At 42.2% G+C, this 23,615-nt stretch overlaps 2 protein-coding genes across 2 annotated transcripts; both read right to left on the bottom strand.

The window, feature by feature from the left end:
• Positions 1 to 536: 536 nt before the first annotated feature.
• LOC4328328 (uncharacterized protein C23H3.12c) lies at positions 537 to 5,381 on the bottom strand. The gene is made up of 8 exons (XM_015769958.3): positions 4,996 to 5,381; positions 4,825 to 4,889; positions 4,607 to 4,705; positions 3,510 to 3,557; positions 3,342 to 3,411; positions 2,602 to 2,673; positions 2,354 to 2,482; positions 537 to 1,129 (listed from the first exon to the last, which is right to left on the bottom strand). Exons 1-8 carry the CDS (start codon positions 5,212 to 5,214, stop codon positions 986 to 988), a joined length of 846 nt encoding a protein of 281 aa, XP_015625444.1. The 5' UTR covers positions 5,215 to 5,381; the 3' UTR covers positions 537 to 985.
• An 861-nt stretch (positions 5,382 to 6,242) lies between these two features.
• LOC4328330 (DNA-directed RNA polymerase V subunit 1) lies at positions 6,243 to 20,817 on the bottom strand. The gene is made up of 19 exons (XM_015769957.3): positions 20,612 to 20,817; positions 19,537 to 19,624; positions 18,465 to 18,591; positions 18,240 to 18,355; positions 18,092 to 18,148; positions 17,256 to 17,426; positions 17,003 to 17,161; positions 16,759 to 16,914; positions 14,205 to 15,932; positions 13,941 to 14,116; positions 12,303 to 12,378; positions 12,084 to 12,211; positions 11,267 to 11,430; positions 10,252 to 10,526; positions 9,545 to 9,718; positions 9,325 to 9,465; positions 7,484 to 9,150; positions 7,197 to 7,305; positions 6,243 to 7,081 (listed from the first exon to the last, which is right to left on the bottom strand). The coding sequence occupies exons 2-19, from the start codon at positions 19,618 to 19,620 to the stop codon at positions 6,701 to 6,703; spliced, it is 5,889 nt and encodes a 1,962-aa protein (XP_015625443.1). The 5' UTR covers positions 19,621 to 19,624; positions 20,612 to 20,817; the 3' UTR covers positions 6,243 to 6,700.
• Between the last annotated feature and the right edge of the window lie 2,798 nt (positions 20,818 to 23,615).

Genomic DNA, 23,615 nt, shown 5'->3' on the forward strand with positions numbered 1-23,615 from the left:
AATCGCCCAATCGGTCACATTTTTGCGTTGTTTAAACATTGCCACAGCAACGTCACTATCGAGAGGTACAACTAGTACTTCTACTACTACTATGGATAAGCTTGAAGGAAAACGGCTTATTGGACCCAGTTCTGATATTTATTATTTCGCTCCAATCCTAGCAGCATAACCACACCTAATTAGGAGATGGTTTTCAATCATGCAGAATGCCATGGATTTGTGGTGCTTTCATGCCATCCTCTCAAGTTTTTCTAAAAGTTAATTTGACCGCCGGCTATCAAGATAATCCAATGGCAATCAAAGAGGTAGATGAGTGGATCAGTCAAAACATACAAAGGTTAGTCCTAATCCAGAAACTATGAACTTTCACTGGAAGCACCTCAGAAAGACCAAATCTTTACCGGTGGTACTTTGCAGAGAGGAGATTCTGCTTTGGAACCAAAATTGGATGCAGATCTACCCAATGATTGATTCTGATTGCACCCTAAACAACCCAAAAAAAAAATATTAGCCAATCACAACTTTTGGCCTCATAGTTAGCTGCAAAATCCAGTCACAACTTTTGACTTCAGAAGTTATAGCAGCTGCAAAATCCATTGAAGCAAATCTCCTTACAGAGTACTGACTACTGAGTGGTGCTGAAACCAAAGAAAATGCTAGTGGGGAAAGGATGCCTCCACCTCTATTTACATGGTGGGTACAGAATTAGATGTCACCATGGGCACTACAGTTTTAGGTCCTGTCTGTTTTTCTGCCTTGTAAACCAGCAGCAGACTGAGGAACAACAAAACTTGTGAATTGTAATGCTACTACTCCAAATCCCTTGCAAAAAAAAAAAATCTGCATTAGTCACTAATTTTGGAAGTCTCGTGTCACTCGTGTACCCTTCAGCAGTTCAGCTAGTTCTCCACGACGGAATTCATTTCTACCACACAAACATTAGCTGGCAAAAAAATCACCACGGCAGCCAAGAAACTGGATGTGGTTACTCCAAATCCCTGTACTTCAGAACATCAATCTTGTCCAAATCATATGCCTGACAAATCCTCGAAATGGTATCACAATCCAATCCTTCATTCAATTTTCTGCTCTCAAGGAACCCATCAAGCTTCTTCGAAGGCTGCAAATTCTATTGAAGAAATAACACAATAAGTATTTCTTTTTTCAAAAAAAAAACAAACTGCACATACAGTAAATATGATATGATATATATACTGTCAAAGCCTAACAATCTAGAAGGAATTATCAGTAGGCTAGAGTCACAAGCCACTATTGCCTAACACCCCCAACAACCACTATTTTCACCTAACTAATGAAAGGACCATGTATGAGAGGAACACATATTACAAACAAGATCATCTTATATGATACAAATAATGGAACTCCCCTCCCCCATTTCCTCCATAGTAGCTCCTTCATAAAATGTTGTGGACATATATAAATCCCGTGAGGTAGAGGATCTCAAGTTATGTTGCAGTAAAAACAATATCAGATTCAGATTCCAACAGCAAATTACAACATGTTGTGGCAAAAATTGTTAAGGTGACTAGTTGGAGTTGTGAAGTAACTGGCAACCTTTTTCTGTGAGCCACAATGTACAGATCCTCCGAATTGAGATTACACATAGATGCATAACTGGCTGCACAGACAGCCTAATCATTGTTGTATATAAGTCAGGCAAGCTTCAATGTGCCCATCATTCATCAGATGTATAAAAAGTTATATTATATAAAAACCATATAAAGATATATTATAATAGCTGGCTTCAATGATTGCTTAATGATTGCAACATGAAGTCAGGCATTCCAGAAAGTGCTCACCAGTTGTATGCAAATGGAGTAACTATTAAATAATCAATAACTACAAATAAATCCATCCATAGTCGTGGCCACCCATGTGTATGTGCAGGTTGGGCATACAATGCATGCAGTTATGCAAGGGTACACTGACATGTCATAAACCTCAAGGTCAAACAAACTGTGCCTAGCGGGTAAAACAAGCCAGCATATATGCAACTGTGCAAGTAGATAAATTCTTTTAATTGGCATATCCTGGCTTAACTTGTTTGTGCATTATCCCATGCGGCCACATGTCAGAAAAGGTTGTTCATTGCCTTCGGGTACATTTGCATACTAGAGGCAGTAGGTATGTGATAGTAACACAGATTAACTACCTCAACTCTTCAAGTATCTGATCTAGAACTGATGTAGTATGTCCGATCTACAACTCTAGTTGAATTAACAGAAAATAATCAAGATGATGACTCCGGAGGTCCATAAATGTCTCGGTCCAAAACTTCCCTCAAAATACAACAATCTGAAGGTTTAACTCATTTTGAATTGAGACAACTTACCCAAGGAGCATATTGAGTGTTTTCACAAGGGTTGCCATCCTTTCTGGAACTCATCTCTTTCTGCTTCTCAAGAAGGATTTTCCATTGATCTGAGCTGTCAGAAACTAACAACTGGAGCCTCTCACTTCCCTATGTCAAAGTAAGTATCAAACATACCTTAGCAAACGCCACACCACGACAGAGAGGAGTTTGAACAAAAAAAAATCCAAGAGCTGAAAACTCTATAATAACTGGGCCATCTAACAAACCTGCAGAGCTCTCCAATGAGAATAAGCACGAAACAGCACCCAGAAAAATGGTATGTTTGGCAAAGGCAGTACCTGCAAATGAATAAGTAGGTGTATAAGAATGAATGTCATCTCACCATAGCATAGTGAGTTAAGTACGGATTGCACGCATTAGAAGTTTTCATACCAACATGTATACTCTATTTCACAATCTTTTTTCTGCTATGAATCCTATGGGGTAAAGTACAACAACACAAGAAGGCAACATACAATCACATCCTTTGATCAAGTAGATTATGATACTCTGGTTAATGATTAAAACATAAGAACCTACCGGGTCATCAGGATTCAAGTAATGTGTGCTAGGTTATAAACTAGACATCACTGGAGCACAATCTCACAAAATTATAATTATATTGTATGGCTCATTAACTGAATCAGAAGTGTAAATTATACCTCCCACATATGTAAAAATCCCTTATCTTTAATGTGTAAATGAGCTCATCATATTTTTCTTAATTTGATGTACTAAGTTGAAAAGTAGACCAAACACAAGCCTCAACTAATATTGTGCGCAATCTAGCAAAGGCAGCAAGCAAAAATAAAGATCTAATAATCTTTTTAGTTTGGTCAATAATTGATAGCATCGCAAAATGAAAAAAAAAATCCCTTCAAAGTACAACAAACTGATCCCACTGAAATCACTGTTGCAAATTGCTAGCCAACACCATTTTTTCCAAAGCAAATGAATATAGACTTACCATGAAAACACTTGTAACTGGAAGCAAACAAACTGAGCCATAAAGAAATTTCCTGTGAACTGATGCACCCCTGGTTCTCAGAAACATTGCAGAAACAGAAGGGTGAGGAAAGATATAAATTGAGCTATACAGTAACAAATTGTTGGAGCAGGTCCATCAAACACTCACCTGACAGCAATATGCCGCAACCGTCGACGCACAAGACGAGGATTTATACTGCAATTAAAGCTAGGATTCAGAAATAATCTTGAATAGACATAAAATAAGACATGAGTAAGAAAATTGCCGACCAACTCTGTCTGGTGATGCTTGATAGTGCCAGAGCGATTCATAAAGCTCAATAGCTAACTTCTATACAAAAACAAGCATATGCATGAGGCTTTCCAAGTAACTTACGAAGCCAGTAAAAGAATAGTTCGTGTGAACAAGTCTTTTAGAGCTTCTTCTGTGCAACAACAGGCACTGACACAGAATCTACCATTTTACAGTTACGGAGCACGCACAGAGGTTCAAAAAACAAGCAGCTACAAGCTGTGAAGAATTAAGACATACATTTTTACAGCAGACTTACAATACGCAAATCATGCAATTTCTTAGGCCCTGTTTGGTAGAGCTCCAACTCTTAAATTTAGCTCCAGGAGTTGGGTCTGGAATGGACCCAGCTCCACCTCTCTAGTTCATTTTGTGAGAGCGCTCCACCCAGCTCCGCTCCCATTTCAGGTGGAGCTGAAACTGTTTGGCTGAGCTCCAGCTCCAGGAGAGGTGGAGCTGGAGCTGTGCCAAACAGGCCCTTAGAATAGAAGGACTTTCAACTACTTTGTCCCAACAAAGTTCTTGAATAACAGCTATGAACAGAGAAAGCTGGTGTGAATTGTGTATTGGAACGGAATGATAGAGATGTCAGAGTCAATGCTCAAACTTGATCAGATATAACCCATGTATCGCTACATGAAGCATACTGAAACTTGTATATCTAAATTAGTATCTGCTCAGACATTCTAATAGTTCCATTCATTGGCGACAATGTGTATCCGTTAATGATAAATTGCTATTGCAAGTAAGCTAAGCCACTAACGACAGATACTGTATGATTTCCTGCACAGAGGCTCAGAGCCTTAGGAAATATTCATCACAACAAGGACCCAAATAGTTGAATATCCCAATCGATTCGACAATCAAACTAAGAATAACAACAAAGGTGAAACGACACAAATTGCACGCACATTTTATCAAACACAAACACCAAACTCATAAGCAGAGCTCACCTTGCCGGATGCACGATCTCGAGTAGGGAGACGTCCTTGGTCACCGACTTGAGCAGCACCTCCGACGGCCGCACCCGCGAGAGCAGCTTCAGCCCGAAGCTACACCACAACAAAGCAAAAAAAAAGGGGAGCACACCCAACGACTCAGCATCTCGCCATTTCCGACTCCACAGGCGCCACCCGCCACTAAGCAATCCCCAAACCCTTACACTCCCGACCTGTGGATCCGGTTCTTCATCGACCCCTCCGGCGCGCTCCCGAACCCGATCCACGCCCGGTTCATCTGCGGCAGCCAAAACCCCACCATCAGAAACCCCCCAAATGCGGGCGGCATGCGAGAATGCAGTTAAGGCGAGAGACGAGAAGGCGCTCCCCGTCGAGTCGAGCACCTTGTCCGCGACGAAGTCGACGACGGCCTCCGCGTTCTCCGACGCCGTGCGGCCCCCGCCGGCGATGCCGCGCCAGAGGTCCTTGACGGTTGGCGGCGGTGGGGGTAGTAGGGCGCCCCCATCGCCGCCCCCGCAAGCGGCGGCGGGCGCGGTGGCGCGCGGGCTGGCGAAGCACCAGGCCCTTCCCTTGACGGGGAAGACGACGACGCGGGCCTGCATCGCAGACGGCGGCGTGGAGAGGTGGAGGTCGTCGTCGGCGGCGGCGGCGGCGAGGCGGAGGCGGAGGCGGAAGAGAGTGGAGGGGTTCGGTCGAGGCGGCTAGCCTAGTGTACTAGTCTAGTGTGATGACTCCCACGCCGCGGCGGCGGGGATCTCAGCCGTTGGATGCGGATCTGACGGTTGGATGTGCCTATTATTTAGGAGTATACTACTGATCCTTTGTAACGAAATGACAGAAAACAGCATTGCTTTGTTATTACCGGATTGAAGTGATCCGAAGAACAGGGCGCGCTCCAGTTCAGTGCAAAATATATCAAACAATTTTTTGTGGTCTTTGCTGAAAATAATCATATGGTTAATGAATGTTGATGGATGAAATGCATCCTGGTAATGAAAAATAAATAAAAATCATTTTTTCGCTAATGTCAATTTTCGACGTTACCAAATTTTGATAAGGTAAGAGTGGTTGTGTTTGGGTTAATACCTTACTAACTTTTGGAAGGATTTTTACGAGTGAAAAGTAATATAATTACCCAAAAATTGGTTGGGTTGAGTTGACAAGGTACGTGTAGTTCACTGCTACCTCTGTCCCAAAATGTAGCTACCTAGTGATGCCCGTACTAGGTAGCTACATTTTTGAACGGAGGAAGTACCTTACAAAATTTTGGTAGTATTACCACAATTTGAAAGGTCGAAAATGATAAGTGAAAAAACCCAAAATGACAGTACAGCATTGCCTATTTGCTTTATACCAGTTTGAAGTAATCTCAAGAACAGATTGCTGTGCAAATACATCAAACAAAATTTGTGATTTTTGCTGAAACAATCATACGGTTGACGGATGCATTTAAGCAATGCCTCCAGCTTGTTCACACCACTGGTCTTGGTAATGAAATGACAGAATACAATATTACCTATTTTCTGTACCAACCTGAAGAAATTTCAAGAACAGATTGGTCCAGCTCAGTGCAAACACATCAAACCAAATTTGTGGCGTCACCAGCAAGACCTCATGTTTGATGAATGAATTCATGCAAGGCCACCTGCTTGTTCACAGCAGGGAATCCATCTTTTGCTGATTCGCATGGTAGTTTCAGTGTCTTTACAAAACCCTGTAACAGCATCCAAAATGAAACAGCACCAGCGAGAGCTCTGTGCCTTGCAGAACAACAAAATCATCAGATTCGGCACGGCCTCGCAGAATCGGCTTGCATTGGACTAACCAAATAACCATACTGGAAAGACAAAAAAGATAAAAAAAAAAGAGAGGGTAAAAACGAGTTTAAGCTACGGGATGCAGCTCACTAACATCCAGAATTTACAGAGTTCGTCTGGAAGAGTGAGACCTAAAGACTGCTAACCCTTCTCTACTACACAAAGTCACCATCTGTCTAGTCACTAGGCAATGTCAGGCCAAGTAGGAAAAAAAGAGTGGCAGGATTAGAGCACAAGCAGGATGTTGGCAGCTCTAAGCGCACCCTGAGCATCAGTCAGACGGGCTAGGTCCCTTCCCGAGCAATCCATCGTCTGCTGGAGGAGCTGGAGTGTCTTGAAGAGTCTCTTGTTGAGTTGCAGCTGGAGCGGTTGCGATATCTGGTTGGGTCTGCTGTGAAGTGCCCTCCTGGGTATCAACTGCAGTAGACTGTGTAGCCCCAGCTGGAGTGCCTGGTGCTGTGCCTCCATCAGCTGCTGGTGGTTGGTCACGGCGCCTCTTGAAATACTTCTTGCAGAATGAGTCCCCATGCTCAGGGTAGGTCTTCCTCACAAAATTCTCCATGCATTTTAAATAGGAGAAATCTGACCGAGTTCCATCTGAAGACACCACAAACAAGCACCGACTATCCTGGAACACTTGGTGCTTGTCAACCTGTCAAATTAAATGAGGCCATTGCACACCATAAGCCAAACGAATGCTATATTTCATTATAGCGTATCGGGCAATTGCACAACAGGTCAACCCAAAAGTAACAAGAGAACCATACCATTATGTGATCGATTTCACCAGACACCTTTGATTGTTTCTCAGGGTGGTGTTCAAGAACATTCTCTTTGATGAATTTTTCGTCTTCCGGAGAAAGTTTTATGCTATCACTGCAAAATTTTAAGTCAACAATAAAGTTAAAAAGCTTAAGACAGTACAAATCAATTAAATGTCGGACCTAGCATACTTTCATATAAAAGCCAAGCCTCCTCTATTCAGAAACTTAAAAGCATATAACTGTAAATCATGAATCACACAAAATTAACAAATAATCATGAAGTAACTTACATTGATTCACGGAAAATCTTTCTGATGCTCAGCACAGTGGGTTCAATTTCTCCTAGAATCTTTTCCTCCTCAGCTGTTAGGTCAAAGTGTCGCCTTGGTGGCCCCCTCTCATCAGGTCTCCTAGGCAGACCCCTGCCATCAGGTTTCCTTGGGGGCCTACCAGGATTGTTTCTTTGGCCCCTCCAATTGCCACCTCTGGCACCCCATCCATCTGATTTCCAGTCCTTATTACGTGACTCATTGGCTTCAGCAGAATTCCAGACATCATCCCCTTGGGAAACTGGAGCAGCATTCCATGCACTATCTGATGGAGATGCAGGCACATTGCCCCAGGATTCCTTGTCTTTGTTAGTTGAAGCATCAACTCCAGCAGACTTCCAACCATCCCAAGAATCAGATTGCTTTGCATCTGAACTTTCATTCCCTTGGGAAACTGGAGCAGCATTCCACGCACTATCTGATGGGGATGCAGGCACATTACCCCAGGATTCCTTGTCTTTAACTGAATCATCAACTCCAGCAGACTTCCAGCCATCCCAAGAATCAGATTGCTTTGCATCTAAACGTTCATTCCCTTGGGAAACTGGAGCAGCATTCCACGCACTAAATGATGGAGATGCAGGCACATTGCCCAAGGATTCCTTGTCTTTGTTAATTGCTTTGTCAACTCCAGCAGACTTCCAGCCATCCCAAGAATCAGATTGCTTTGCATCTGAACGTTCATTCCCTTGGGAAACTGGAGAAGCATTCCACGCACTAAATGATGGAGATGCAGGCACATTGCCCAAGGATTCCTTGTCTTTGTTAATTGCTTTGTCAACTCCAGCAGACTTCCAGCCATCCCAAGAATCAGATTGCTTTGTATCTGAACTTCCATTCCCTTGGGAAACCGGAGCAGCACTCCATGCATTATCCGATGGAGATGCAGTAACATTGCCCCAGGACTTCTCTGTAGAAGCATGAGCATCTGCAGCCACAGTCTCCCAAGATTTGTTTTGCACATCATTATTATTTTCAGCTTCATCATTGCCCCTGCCCCATGATCCCTTTTGCGCATTATCTTTCTCCCAGGAACCTCCATTTGATCCTCTTCCCTTGTTCTCTTTCCAGGAGTTCCCATCATTCTGAGTGCTAGACTGCTTCTTCCAGCTGGCTCCTCCATCTGTTGCCCTTTTAGGGCCCTGGACAGACCAAGCATCATGTTGAGCTGGCTCTTCAGATATTTTCTCCTTCTCCTTCGCCTTTTCAGTGCCCCAGCCTCCCCAATCAGAGGAACTCTTTTCCACTGTCGCAGGCACATCCCAACACGAATTCCCTTGGTTTGCTGGTTTTGTGACTCCCGTGTCAGCTCCTGCAGCTGCATCATTCCAACCTCCCCATTTATCAGAATCATTTCCAGCACTACCATTCTGTTCCCAGCTTGCATTTGTTGTTGTGCCATTATCCCACGAGCTGTTATTCTGAACATCTTGCTCTTCCAAATTATCATCGAAGATCGGTTGACCAATGGTCCCATCCAATTCAGGAGATAAGCACACATCTGCCTCGTTCTCTTCTGCAAGGTAGTCCACATCATCAAAGAATGTGTATCTTGCCTTTTCCTCGTCAGTACGCACCAATGCCAAGTAATCATACAGGCCATCACCATACTCCTTATTGCTTTTCAGCTGAAAAAAATCAATTACAACAATAAGCAGAGCTACTTTTTCACTAAAACGCTAATTCATTTGATTGGTCACACCGTGCAAAGATCTTTAAGCAGATTAGCCCCAATTAAATAGAGTGAAGCCCCACTTCTTATATAATCAATAAGCTCCAGTGGGCAGAAAAAACCAGCTTACCTGACTTTCATTCCACAGAATCTGAAAAGATGATCCAGTACCACTTGCAGCATGCTTGCCCCAAGAACATGATGAAACAACACATCCCAATGAATCCGAATGACATTTCTCTGCAGCCTTCTCAAAGCATTTCATAGGGGTCTACAAAATAAAAGGGCCAAATCAATAAAATGTATGTGATGATAAAAAACAAACCAATTGATCTCAGAGATAAGCTTACAATCAATGTGGACTCTGTGAAAGGTACTTGAACTTTTAAGGAACGGAAGGTGGCCTTGTAACCAGCATTGTTAAATCCATTCAGGTTTCCAGTAAATGTCATGCTATTTGCCACAAGTACCAGATGATCTTTGAGAACATCTTTAGCGACCATCCTTACAGTTGTTGAAAGCCGCTGCACAATTCAGCACATATAAAATAATCTATTGAAATGAGATGCAAGATAAAAATTTATAAAATGCATTGGACAAATCCATAAGCACAAACATGATGTACAAAAGAGTTCATCGTAGAAATCAAATACAACTCAATTGAAATGGACCAAACTTGCCCATTAAAAACAAAACCGAATGTTCCACCAGTCAACATTCTCTATTAACATTAAAATCTTGGTCAGACATGGAAAAAAAAATGCAATTATCGCATTCACGCGTAAACCATAGATAGTTCCCCAACACACCTAGATCAACATTGTCAAACAGCTATTTCCACGGAAACACAGTAGTTTGTGAAGCAGAGGTAGCCATAGAGCTATCATGAAATACTAAGTTCATATATTTATAAATTTTCCTTAGTAAGTTCTTGTAAATGCAAGTGGTCAAATAATCCATTAAAAAGATTGGAAAGATCTGCAGCGTGACCTGCAAACAGCAGATTTGAAATGAAATACCTCCCAAACTTACAAACAAAAAGGGTAAGGTGACAAACCTGCACAACTTGATCAAAAGCACATGAGATGCCAAGAAGTTCTCGCACTTGTTGAATACCATAAGGGATTGATCTCCGTATATCAATGAGGTTCAGAACCGGTATGCAGGCATCCATTGTTGTTCTCCAGGCATCACCAATATGTAAAGCTTCCTCTTCTTCAACAATAATTTCTACTGCTGGCTCACCCTTTGATGCCTTCTGTGTGTTTTTAACCCAAGATGTTGCATCCGATCCAACCCAAACAATTTTAGCCTCTTGAATTCGAGGATCACCTGCAGAGCAACATTCTCAATTCAAGGAAATTGTTGAGCTAAAAGTACTACCCTTATTTGGTTAACACATCAACACTTTTTTTTTTGTGACAGGACAGGAGAACATTAATTTTATAACAATAATTTAACCAATAGAATCAGTTAACTACCAAACATTAACAGAGAATGTCTTAATCTGTTACAGCTGTGGAGCCAGCAGGCAGCAGCTTTAGCACTAAAGGGTACCAATTTGTTCATTATAGTCCCATCCTTTGTTAGCAGGTTATCCTTTAGTTATGCCAGGCCATGACATCCTATTGCCTCAAACAGAGCCACATCTCTCTATACAATCAGATGATCTTTCCCTTAACCAGCTACTCTAAATCCATCCCTCAGTCAGTGCACTCCACCTAGTGCCATTCAACCACAAGCCATCATTGTTTGAACCCCTCCAATGAATGGTTTACCCCATCATGAACTAGGTTTGCAACACAATAACAGTTATGGTTCTGAAAATAGTGGTAACTTTTTTGGGGGAAAAAAAGAAAAGTATTATGAAAGACATGAGCGTGAAGGAAGATAATTGTTTTTTAAGGGCTAAAAATGGATCAATCATAATTCTTTGGCTTTTTGGACCCCCCCCCCCCACCCCTTAAAAAACATGGCAAGATGTGAATAAAGGATTTTCAACTGAACCTAAATAATAAATTGTATTGAAAATGAAATTCCAACAGAAGCATATTATGTACAACTTACAGTACCTTTTATGATTGTATTCAAAAGCACTCCACATAGAGAATCAGCTAACACACTGACTGCTCTCTCCACTGATTCAGATACTATCATGTTATCAGAAACAAAGAATTGCAAACACGGAAGCTTAGGTAGCTTTCCATCAACCAGCTTCTGTGTGAATAAACAATCGCTGCCAAGAGTAAGGGTGAAAACTTGAGTACGATTAAATAATATAATATCGTCTCACAGTAAACAGATAATAATTAATGCTAAAAATGATTAACTGAAAATGAACTTAAGTAGAATATTGCCAGGAATTGTGATTTGAAATAAACAATGCATCAATATTCTCTGCCTAGACGATGGCTCCATTGCTATGCCAAGCTACCAATACTTTGCTATAAACAACATGAAAAAGAAAATCAAAACTGAACAATCTTGGAACTAGGAAGCAAATAAAGATCCCCTTACCTCTTTCTTATGGCTCATTTCTACTACTTCAATGGAGATGAAACTTGCAAGCCAGGTACAGCATATGGTTGTAGTTGAGGTTAACTAACTTATCATTTGATACAGCGAGCGACAATCACATATCATAAGTAGGATTTCACATCATCATGATGTTGAAATATTAGATATTGAACATCTGATTAAAGAGCAATGCAGCACTTGAATAACCCTAGCAATCTACAAGATGACAACCCTCTTCTACCAAAACTATAAAACCGCCAACAACCATAGCAACTAATGGCAGGACACAACCACATAAACAAAACAGCAGTGCGTGCAATTTATTCTTCAAACGTGAGATCTCAAGCAATATAGTAGAGAATAGATAGTTACCAAGTAGAGAATGTAATATTTTTAAACAGGTTACTGAGATGTCCTTTCTTCTTCCCATATTTCCCAGAAACTTCTTGGCATTTCTGAAGAATATCTTCAGTGCTAATGTTGATCCTTTCTAAATGTGCCTGAAAGAAAGATGTACATATATTATCAGGGCATAATAAAAACAACTGTTTGCATGCAAGTATTCACCAACATAAGAATATATCATAATACCCTGTCAAGATGAATATGGCCAACAAGTGCTGGGGCTGCTTCTGAAGTTCCATCTAAACCTATTTGCTTCTGGTACCTGACAACGTGAATGTTATATTTAAGGTGTTCTGCTCAAATGATAATGAATACTAAAAGCCAACAATATGCGACAAGGAGACTTTTATCTCAATTTCCATTTTTGAGAATGATCAAAACTTGCATTTATCTGGGTACTGTCGTGACCAATTTCTAAGTTGTTTTATGGCAGTTCCAGTTGCATAATGATGGACAATTTCAAGAGTATATAAATGATTGAAGTTTAACATCAATGAACCAAGTCCATGACTAGTTAGTGGACAATGAACACTGATGTGCAGATCCATGGAAAAGAGATACCGGGTTCTCAGCATTAAACAGATAAAATATGAATCTATTAGGGATGGCAATGGGGACCCGGACATGATAACCGGCGGGGAATAACTCTATTATGGGCTGTAAATGGGAGGAAATCACCCTCCATGGGGCTGTTTTAGGCCAAATTGTTCACCCATCGGGTGGGCTGGGAGCGGGGACGTTCTGCAGGCCCCCGGCCCCCGAATCCCCATGGGGCCCCAAGTCAATCAGGAAGGTGCAAATCCCTTTAAGACCACAGCCCAAAAAGTAAAAAAAAAAAAGCATTTAGAAGGCCCAAATCAGAGGTGCATATATAAAGTACTGAAACCTTAGCACAGTCCACATCCACTCTTCCTTCCACTCCTCCCCTCCACTCTCTCAGATCCAATCGGCAGGGCAACCAGAAGGAGCGAGAGCGACTGCACGAAGCCACCTGGGCAACCAGAAGGGCAACCTCTAGGCTGCGCCACTGTGAAGCTTCAAGGACACACCACGTCACTGTCGCGACTAACGCGCCGCTGCCACTGCCAATCTATGACCTCATACTTTGACGCTGTTGGTGTTTAAGTATGGATAGTTGGATATGATCTGTTTGATGTTTGGTTGTTCAGGCATTTGTGTTTGGCTAACTAGTTTTGTTGGTTCGTTCCTGGCTTTGTTGCTGTTGTGCTGTCATGTTGCTGGCTTGTAGCTTGCTACTCTCTTGTTCCTGTTACCGAGTGTGGGGACCCACCGGGTGACCCATACCTGGTGCAGGGATGGGGACAGGGGGAAACTTGACTGACCCGTGTGCGGGGATGGGGATGGGGACGGGCAATATCTTGCATTGCGGGGGTGGTACGGGGTGCTGAAACCCAGCGGGTGCAGCCCAGTTTCCATCCCTAAATATGATAAGACCTAACCCAGTCAAACACACTGTTTGTGCAAACAGATAAGTTAACACTAAGTTACTTTCTAGATCCACATAATTTTCAGTTCATTGGACAGATATTGAACATTTGCCAACTATCTACATTCTATATCCGCAAAACTTTCACATTTCAAAAATGGAAAGTATTCTGAAGGACCAAAAAGGAAAAGGAAACTTGAGTTTTAGACTTTGGTATAAGAAATCCAGGGAACTACAATAAAACAACCACAAAAGAAATAAAGTCCTTCATTGATTTCACTAAAAGCAAAGCAAGCGAATATAACTACATACCCCAGTAATTGACAGCATTAATTTATATACCAATATAATTGACAGCATTAATTATGGATACTTACTCAATGCAGATGTCAGTAGCACAATCTTCTAACGTAATTCTCCTTAGGCAGCCCTGAACTGCAATAGCAGCCTTTTCCTTGCAAAACTTCTTGGCACAAGAGCAATCATTCAGAAATAGGATAACTTTTCGGTCTTTCATATCGTTTTTGTAGCGACTTGTTGTCTGAAGTATTTCCTGTTAGGTTAAAGGAATATACCAAACTTATCATGCATGCATACAATATTACCTTTTACCAATGCATAAAATAATTTAATGTTATTACCTTCATCCGCTCCCATGAAGTATTGTTACTCTGAGATGCATCCAAGACAGCCTTGTATGCAGGGTTGGAGATAGCAGTCGCAGCCAAGACACCAACTGGTTCGCCAGGACCTATTGCACTAGGGAAGTCCAAGGCATCATCCTCCGTGTAGTTAAGTTGTATGATAGACTTGCTGCAGACATTTCTTACTGTCCCATCATAGCATATGACGACATCCCGCAGTAACGCCATTAGATTCTTAAATAGTGTTCCAGGCTCCGTCAACCCCCTAGAGGAGCGAACAATAGCTTCTCTTGTCGAAATAGCATGCACCAGCTCCTCATACGGATTAAGGCCATGAAAATATGAACTCCGTACAAGACCATATGCCTCTGGAGAATGTTCTTCTCTGACAGCTGGGTGCTTGTTCACAAAAGTGTAGTAGCAATCCTCCACCAGACGACGTGAGTAGAACTTCCCCTCACGGTAAAGTTGTAAACCCACAAAACCAAGCTGCTGGACAACTTTAGACACTGAAGAGTCACTCTTTGGATCAATCAGAAGTCCAAGATGAGAGCGTTTCACAACAAAATCTGAAATTTGCTGTTTGATGTCCTTCAAATTATTATCAACACGCATTTCAACAACCTGATTTTCTGCAAATCTTGATTGTTCAAGGATAAGAGACTGTTTTTCAATGTTCTTCTGTGCTTCTTCCAATAGAACCTTGGGAACATTGAAGTCCTGGAGGCTTACACTAAAGCCATCCAAAAGAATCAATTCCATCAATAATGGCTGCAGCACATTCAAAAATTGTAGTGCTTCTCCTGGACCCTTAACAGAAAGAGTGGAATACACTAAATCTGAGAATGATGTCTGAACAGATTCTTTGTCAAGATCCAGTTTTATAATAGTGCTGTCCCTGACTACGTGTTTGTCCCCTTGAGAAGTTAAGGCTTTTGGCAGAGCACCTTGCACTATTTGCGAGATTGTCCAGTACGGCTTTGACTTGATCACAGCAGGATCTGGAAGAGAACATGTAACAAGCATTGCCAGCTGGTTAGCTGCTTCTTTGCTCAACATTGTTCTGGAAGACATATGCTTCAGAGCAAGCAAACTGTCACTAACTAGCTGGAGATTGACCTTGCCACTGTGCGAACTGGTAAGCTGCTTCTCCACACTGAAAAGCTCCAGTGCTTCAGCTTTTGCAGCAAGGGACTGTGGATAATAGATGTGCACACAATCACCGTCAAAGTCCGCTGCAAAAGGTGCGCATATGAGCGGATTGATCTTGACCGTATGGTCTTCATGGACATACACGCGAAATGCCTGGAGGGAATGCTTGTGGGTACTGGGTGGACGGTTAAGGAAAACAACATCCCCATCAACAATTCTCCTACTGATAGTCTGTCCGACTTTCAGGGTAGTGTGACCTTTGGATCCAACGGTGATGGCATAGGTTGCCTGGCCATCTCTGTAGGTCAAACACAATCCCTTATCCACAATCTCTTGCAACCTGTTAAGGTTGATGTCTGTTACCTGCTCTTCGAAAGTGATTCTTTTTGCCACTTCAGAAGGCAGTCCAATCACATCTACTCCAATATATGGATCTCCAGTAAGTACACTGCGTGATGAAAACCCTGACCCTTTGCTGATAAATAATGTTCTCATCTTCTCCAGCCATTGTTTTGTTGATAACGCAGAAGGATCAGTACTGATTGCAAATCTCTTGGTGTTGTCTTGAGGACCCTGCAAGACAACATTACCGTGGGACAAAAGAAACAAGACTAAATAAGTGATTGCACACAACTACTGGGAGAGAACGGTTGTAAAACATAAACCTATGGAAGAAAGCTTTAACATGAACTAATAGTTGATGAATTTCATGAACCTTTTCAGGTCCAACTACTATAGAAATGTTGTAGTTTCGGGTTTAATAGCTATAAGGGAGTTCGATAATATAGTTAATGTAGGGAAATGAGCAGTTTTGCTTAGTGTGTCTATGATCATGACGGACGTCCTATGCAATATGAAATTATGAATTCACTGACAATGCATGCATGGTTTGCATGGCTGTTTTCTCTAATAAAGGGTGCACATAGACGCACAATAGCAGACCGTTCATCCTCAATGATAACCATCCACAGTGTATACTCATGCACAGGATCAACCCGACACAAGATCAACCCAACCCATATGGATATGCTTGGTCATTTGTTGCTATCTTCTGAGAGATTTATGAATCAAAATCCCTTGTATGCATGTGCTCAGTCATTATAATTATATTAATATGAAGTCAAATGTAAATTCATATTTTTAGTTTGGTTACTATAAGGAGTATTGAAATTGTTGTAAAAATGAGCTTAAGTCGACAGCCTGTGCAAATGCAGTTGACAACTAGTCGATCCTAATTCATGGCTTGGTGACAATTACGATTACAAAACAAGTGACCAATTTGTGTGTGAGCAGATGAGCTACTCTCTGGAGCAATTCTCTAGCTGAGACAGGACTCTCCTGAACATGCTCTCATGTAAATATGGTAAATAAACTATCACATTAAGATCATGCAACATACCCTTGTAGTGCCCCTTAGATGTATGTACTGGGCAATAGAGAGCTGTAGATCACATGATTCAACTTCATGTGATTCAAAGTTTGGGGATCCAGCTCTTGACTTTTTTATCTGCTCTATTTTCTGAAGCACCTTCTTCAGCAGAGATATTGATATGTCCTGATATGAGAAGCAAGTATAATAAGCCATGACATAGAATTGAACCAGTCAGGAAAATTATGAAGAACAAACGTGAGGAAGAACTCACATAGGACATGATGCTCTGCCCATCTGTAAATTCTGGAATGTATAAACAATTTGGTGGCACGGGGAGGTATTTCATCACATATCCAGATTGAGCAATGTAACCACGAGCAGCTAGTTTCCTCTTCGTTTCTTCAGGAATTTTCTTCAATATATTGAGAGCCTAGCAAACGATACAGGAATGACAGACGATCATGTAGGTTGTTGGATATTTAGGAGCTTACAGAAGTCATAAAAATAAAGTAAATGAGATTAACCTCTTCCGGGAGCAAGGTCCTGCAGTGGGAGGTTCCACCATGGTGAAATCCATACTTGTCAAGGAAGTTCCATGAGCCTTCTGTCATGAATTTCCTAGGAGGCATTTTCAACTCTAAACGAAATGCACCATCTGCTGTTTTGATTTCTTTCAAAGATAATGCCGGAAGATCCTAAAGAAGTAAATGGCGATGAACATCAGTTGCCACTCATCCGGATTGTAAATGTTTATAGTGTCAAGGCTAGCATCTAATAAAAACAACTAAAGCTGTATACCAAAAGCCATACGCTAAAAAACTAATAAAAACATGATATAGTAATGCTTATGTCATGATTGTTGGCCACATCTTACAAGTTCCAATAACACTCCATCATACAGCATAACTTTGATCCTGTGTACTGTTTTCAACGACGACATGTTACTGAACAAACATAAAACTGAATACAGTGCTAGTCTGTCACTCATTCTCTGTGTAGACAAAAAAACTTTGCAATCAATGGTTTTATTGCAAAAGAATGCAACATAAAACTTATTCCGTAACTTAATATATAAGTGAAAGCATATGTATGGATAGGATTACTGAGTGAATACTGCAACAGCTATGTCAGTAACATTGGCTATGTTTTGCCCAAGCAGATTTTGATCAATTTAAAACCAACTAAGCTGTAACATCCGGACTATGTATGAGTGGATTAAACTTAAAACACTGGTATACTTGGTTCTTCGAGAGGCATATGTTCCATATTCCTACTACTTATACATGTCAAACAATGAAATATTATGTCTGTCTACTTCAAGGCAGAAGGGATATACAAAATTGTTGGGGTTGGAAAGTACCCGACAATAGTAGCATGACAATGCTGATGTGTTATCCTTTCCCTCTGTCTGTTTGACCTGATACATGGTAAGATCACATTAATTATAAGCCAAAGTAAGACAATTGGATTTAGAAAATTAAGACTTAGCTGCTTTGACCTGTATGTACCTTTCCTTTCTTGACGCGGAGGCATTTCAAACATACCACATTTAATATCTGCCTCAGTTCCGTTACATGGCAAGGGTGATATATAGGCACAGGCAGCTCAATGTACCCGAAATGCCCTAAATAAGCAGATAATTTTGGTTTTAAAGAAGAGAAAAGTGGATTGTCAGTTGCTACAGAACAATATCTTGGGCATGAAAAACTAATGAGAAGTCATCATGTGAGAACCTTCGCATTTTCCATTTTCTGAGGCACCACAGGACTCGCATTTTCCTGTCTCCAAAGGTAACCCAAGGAAGGGATTTCCGAGCTGACTAGGATGAGTGACAGGACAGTCATTTATAGAATAAGTACGCTGCAGGACAGAAAGGTGTGTATCAGTCATGTTGGAAATAAAAAACATAGTATTACAGTAGGAAATATAAATGGGAACTGTGCAGGATATATCCTTGCCATATTCATGAGAAACAAAAAATACAAAAAAAAAGAAGGCTAAATTCATATGAATCAAGTAGAAGAATGCAACATCAAGTATTTAAATCCACAAAATGTAAAACAGCTCCGTTAGTTAGCGAAAAAGCCCATGTATCAGCACTTCCAGATGCAAAAGAAAATGTCAGATTTCAGTATTAACTAACAAACAACATTCATCTTTACATTGCAAAAGTAAAGGTCAAAAAGAAAAGCTCTCATAGCAACACTCATCTTGATAAAATTAATCTTACAAATTCAAATTTTGCATTGCGATTGAATAGCACAGATCATGCATCATAGGTAAATCTAATTGAATGATATCAAATATAAAACTTGACCTGACGGGGGAGGGAGGGTAAGACCTTCTCACGCATGTCAAGAAAACCCCCTAACCCCCCTTACACAGCGGCACAGGCAGGTCAAGAAAACCCCCGAACCCTTGCCCCACCCTTACACAGCAGCACCGTAACCCGTGAAAATAGGCTGGTCCTTAGACCTATGCTTTGGCGTGGGACAAACGAGGGGATTTTTTTTCAACCCCAGCCTGAAATTCGCTCCCACAAGGAGTCGAACCCAGGACCTGAGGAGTGCTACTAGAGCCACCTAACCAACTCAGCTAGAGGTCCATTCGCAAATGATATCAAATATAAATGATAGAGAAAAGGAGGGTTTCTAGATCTCATCATCAAGAGTAGTTACATCAATCATATGCTCCCTTATCAGACGGTACTGTCTCTAATGGATCACAATGACCAAGTTGTCGCTTCTGCATGCATCTCTTTCTGCAAGCATTGCTGGTAAAAAGCATCAGAGAAGGAGAACTTACAATCTCATCCTCAGTGGATAGGCTAAGCTTGATGCTCTTGATGGCACCTTCAGCAACCGGAATTGCTGACTGGTCCTCCTCCATCTATCTGAAATAGACAAAGGGACATGGCTGTGTCCGTAAAAAGAATTGAAAAGAAAGAACCGGTAATACCAACAAGCTAGAACCCACCATTAGCTCCAATTAAACAACAAGAAATAGCAGAAACAAACAGAAAACAGCAACCTCAAATTCGCAAACGTAGGATAAAAACCGCTGTAATTATTTGTTGGCTTCTCGGAAAATACCACTCCAAATCAAACTTGCTTTTGATTTTAATCATTTGTTTCCTTTTCCTAATGGGTGCACTAACAAATATATTCCCTTAGAGAGTGTGCCCTTGTCTCCAAGCAAGTTAATTAGGGCAAAGTGGCTAAGCTAATATTAGGTTACTCCTACCGCTGAAGCTGCATTTCCTTCTGTTTCATCTTAGCTCTAGCATCCTACTACGACCCACCAAAAGTACACCCAACAACAGGGGAAGATCCAAAAGTACAAACAAACTGTTACTTGTATCAAGGTTAAGGCTCTGAAATTAAGAGAAAGAGCTTCTTCCAGATCTAGAAGAGAAGCTAGGGTTAACGAACGAACGCGAGCAAATTCCACACAAAAGCACTCCAGGTGGTAGAGTGAGAGATGAATCATCAGAAAGAGGATGCGGATGCTCACCAGGATCCCCTCCCCTCCCCTAACTAAAAAAACATTTCGCACAATCATCAGGATTCGTTTAGATTCCCAGCACACCACAAACTTCCCCCCAAACCCACACGGATTACTCCGGTGAACATTTATCATACATGAGATAGAACCCCTTAGTTGGGAAACAAAAAGGCATATCAAAGTGCACCAAAATTGAATAACCCACGCCTCTCCGCACGACCCAAATCTTCCCTTCCCTCGGGGAAACCCAAACCCCCCACAACAAGCGACGATGAACAGACAAACAACCAACCACATCCCCTTTCCCCCCATTTCTGCGAGTAACCCAGCGCCCCCCACATTGCGGAGACGGGATCAGAGCCCTCCTCCCCCTCACCTGAACACCCGCGCGCGCGCGCGCGCCTGCCTGCCTCCTCCCACCCTCGCCCTAAAACCCTAGCCACCGCGCGGGGGGTGGGGGCGGAGAGGGTTTTAGCCTGCAGCCAAGCCCTCGCCTCGGAGAAGCCGAGAAGGGAACCCACACGAGCGCGAGTGCGAGTGCGAGAGCGAGGCGACGATGGTGGTGGTGGGAGGTCAGGTCTCAGGTGCAGTTCAGTGTGCAGGTCAGGCTAGGTCACCCCCGCGCGCCGGCGGCTGTTCGACGCCACGTCACTGACATGTGGGCCATAGGCTGGTCGTGGCGTAGGTGGGACCCACCTCGCAGTGAGTGTGGGGGTCACCGGGGGTCACGTGTTGGGAGCTGGGAGGAGAGAGATGGGGGGATTGACCGGAAGGCATTGAATGGGATGACGTGTAGCACCAACTGTTGGGTGAAGCCAGCTGATTTTTGGCCATTCTTTGATTTGGGTGGTTTTTGGCAGTAACCAATGTCATAAATGGGCAAATTATCAAGCGCCAAAAATGAACACAGGCCTTTACACAATGCCAAAAGAAAAGGTGACACGCAAAAGGAGTAGCAAGCAGTATATCATTTTTGCATGGAAAAAATACAGAGAGCTAGAATGAACGAACGAACTCACCAACGTGGCTGATAGAAATACGATGTCGTTGATGGCTAGACCAAGCAGGATGATGTTGAGTAGTCATGAGAAGCATGTGACCATAGTAAATAGAAGGGACTCAAAAACTGAGCCAATTCGATGAAATAGAAGTCAACCAATGTATCTGCATCAATACTCAACTAGCATTACCAAGATAAATTTGGACGCTAAAAAATGTTGAGACGAGCTTGCCCGAACAAGCTTTATTGTGCACTAGGCTATGCTTTCTCGTGATCTCTCACTTATCAACAATACACACCATGAGGGCTTGACGATGATTATCATTGACCATGAGGATGAGTTGTGTCATCACCTCTTCGTCGTAACTCAAAAAGACGATAAGCCAACCACCTCTTTGTCCAAGATTAGGGCATCTCTAGTGTTGCATTGATTAGTTCAGTCCATGCAAACGAACAAAACTTATGTTTGATCTCTGCAGCGTATAAATCGTTTTGTGGGACCCAGTGGGACTCACACACGTGCACAGTCTCGGCCTTACCCACGTCTTCCTCTTTCTCACGTAGCCCGATGAAAATTGTCTGTATTCACTTGTGTTTGACACCTATCTAAAAGACGATTTTCTCGCTGACATGCACGATTCGGCTCTCGTAGTGTGCTCTGCTCGATATTTCAATGTAAGGTTTGATTTAATCACATGATGTTGGAGTAAATGGGCTAGGCCCAATTTATTCCCAATAAATTCCATTGGCTCACAAATAATGTTATAGAATTAATACCACCTTGAAAATTTAAGTGGAGATATCTCAACTTAAATAGAGAGCTATTAGAGAGCACATGTTGACCGGTTGAGGTGATGGTGGGATTGCCATATGCGCACGCGTCACGCCGAGCCGGGCACAGGTGAGGCATCACCTGCCTGCACGGGTGCTCGGGACGAGCAGGCCTCCGAAACTCCATCCACTTGTGTATCTGCACGAGTAGGCAGGTGATCAAGTTTTGGGGGAGCATCCTCCGGCACGACTACTTTGCATCAACTACGTCTTCTGCTACACTGCATCCACTATATCCTCTGCTACGTCTACTTCCTCTTCGTCGCGTGCGTCGACTACATCCTCTGCTACGTCTACTTCCTCTTCATCGCGTCGACTACATCCTCTGCTACGTCTACTTCCTCTTCGTCGCGATGTCTTCCACTAGCACCAGCGTTGCTGGAGACGAAGAGAATGCCCGCGCACCAGGAGGAGGAGGGAACGGTGGTACAGGAGAGAGCATCAACGGAGGCAATACTAATGCCTGATCATCCAGTGGATCATTCTATGGGTATATATCTACTCTGATATTGGTGTTAAACATGTTGCTAAATGTTTTTATACCTGTTAACATATTCATATTCATGTTTATCACTATGCTAGGATCGCTGTATCTTGTTTTTTTTGGATTAAAGTATGCCGATTTATTACCAAATTTCCAACAAATGATGTGCAAAATTATGCACAAAGATGAAAATGTCACCTCCATTATCCACCAAAACTCAAATGCATCATCGCCACTACCTTTACGCCTCTTAGCTAGGCGACAAGCCAATCACCCCTCTATCCAAGCTCAGGAGGATGATGAGCAAGAAGAAGATGCGAAGCTATATAGAGAAGTGAGAATGTCACCAGAAGGCTCCAATGTGTCATCACCTCTACCTCCACGCCTCTTATCTAGACAACGAAGGAGAGCACGGACAAAGGTGAAAAGTAGATGGGAGCGTCTCACCATTGCTACACAACAAACAAGGCCATAAGAAAGGTAGGTGGTAAGGGAGAGCGCTGCCACCACTTGGTTTGACCAAGGGAACCTAGAACCATCGAAGGGTTCTCTTATATACCAACGATTGGTTTGGTTTGGGCTTCTCGGATAACGACTCTTTAACGACCCAAAAGGCCAGCTAGTAATTTTTGTCCCTTTTTTAAAAAAGAATTTGTGGTAAAAGCCCAAATACTCCAACAAACTATATGCATACTACGTTTTGTGCCTCGTGCAACTGATTCATGGAGACAATGATAGGTTGAACCCACATAGCAGTGGCAGGTAGGTGGGTAGGTCGTTAATGATGTTGTTTTCACTCTCATCATCTCATGGTAGGAGGAAAGTACGATTGTCCGAATTTTTATTAACAGCTTGAGGTTTTGATACAGTTGGAATATCTTGCGATATTTATGACTTATTTTCCATATCATCTCTTAGTGCAAGAACATAGAAATATAGTGTTACGCTTCCAAGCGACCCAAACATATATAAACCACTTGTCTACTCACTCCTATGCACAACTCAAGCACGAGCTCGGAACATGCATGAACCCTAGCTGAACTCTCAAGGGAGGCCATCTTGCCT

Source organism: Oryza sativa, chromosome 2, assembly GCF_034140825.1.
Source record: "Oryza sativa Japonica Group chromosome 2, ASM3414082v1".
Lineage (NCBI taxonomy): Eukaryota > Viridiplantae > Streptophyta > Magnoliopsida > Poales > Poaceae > Oryza > Oryza sativa.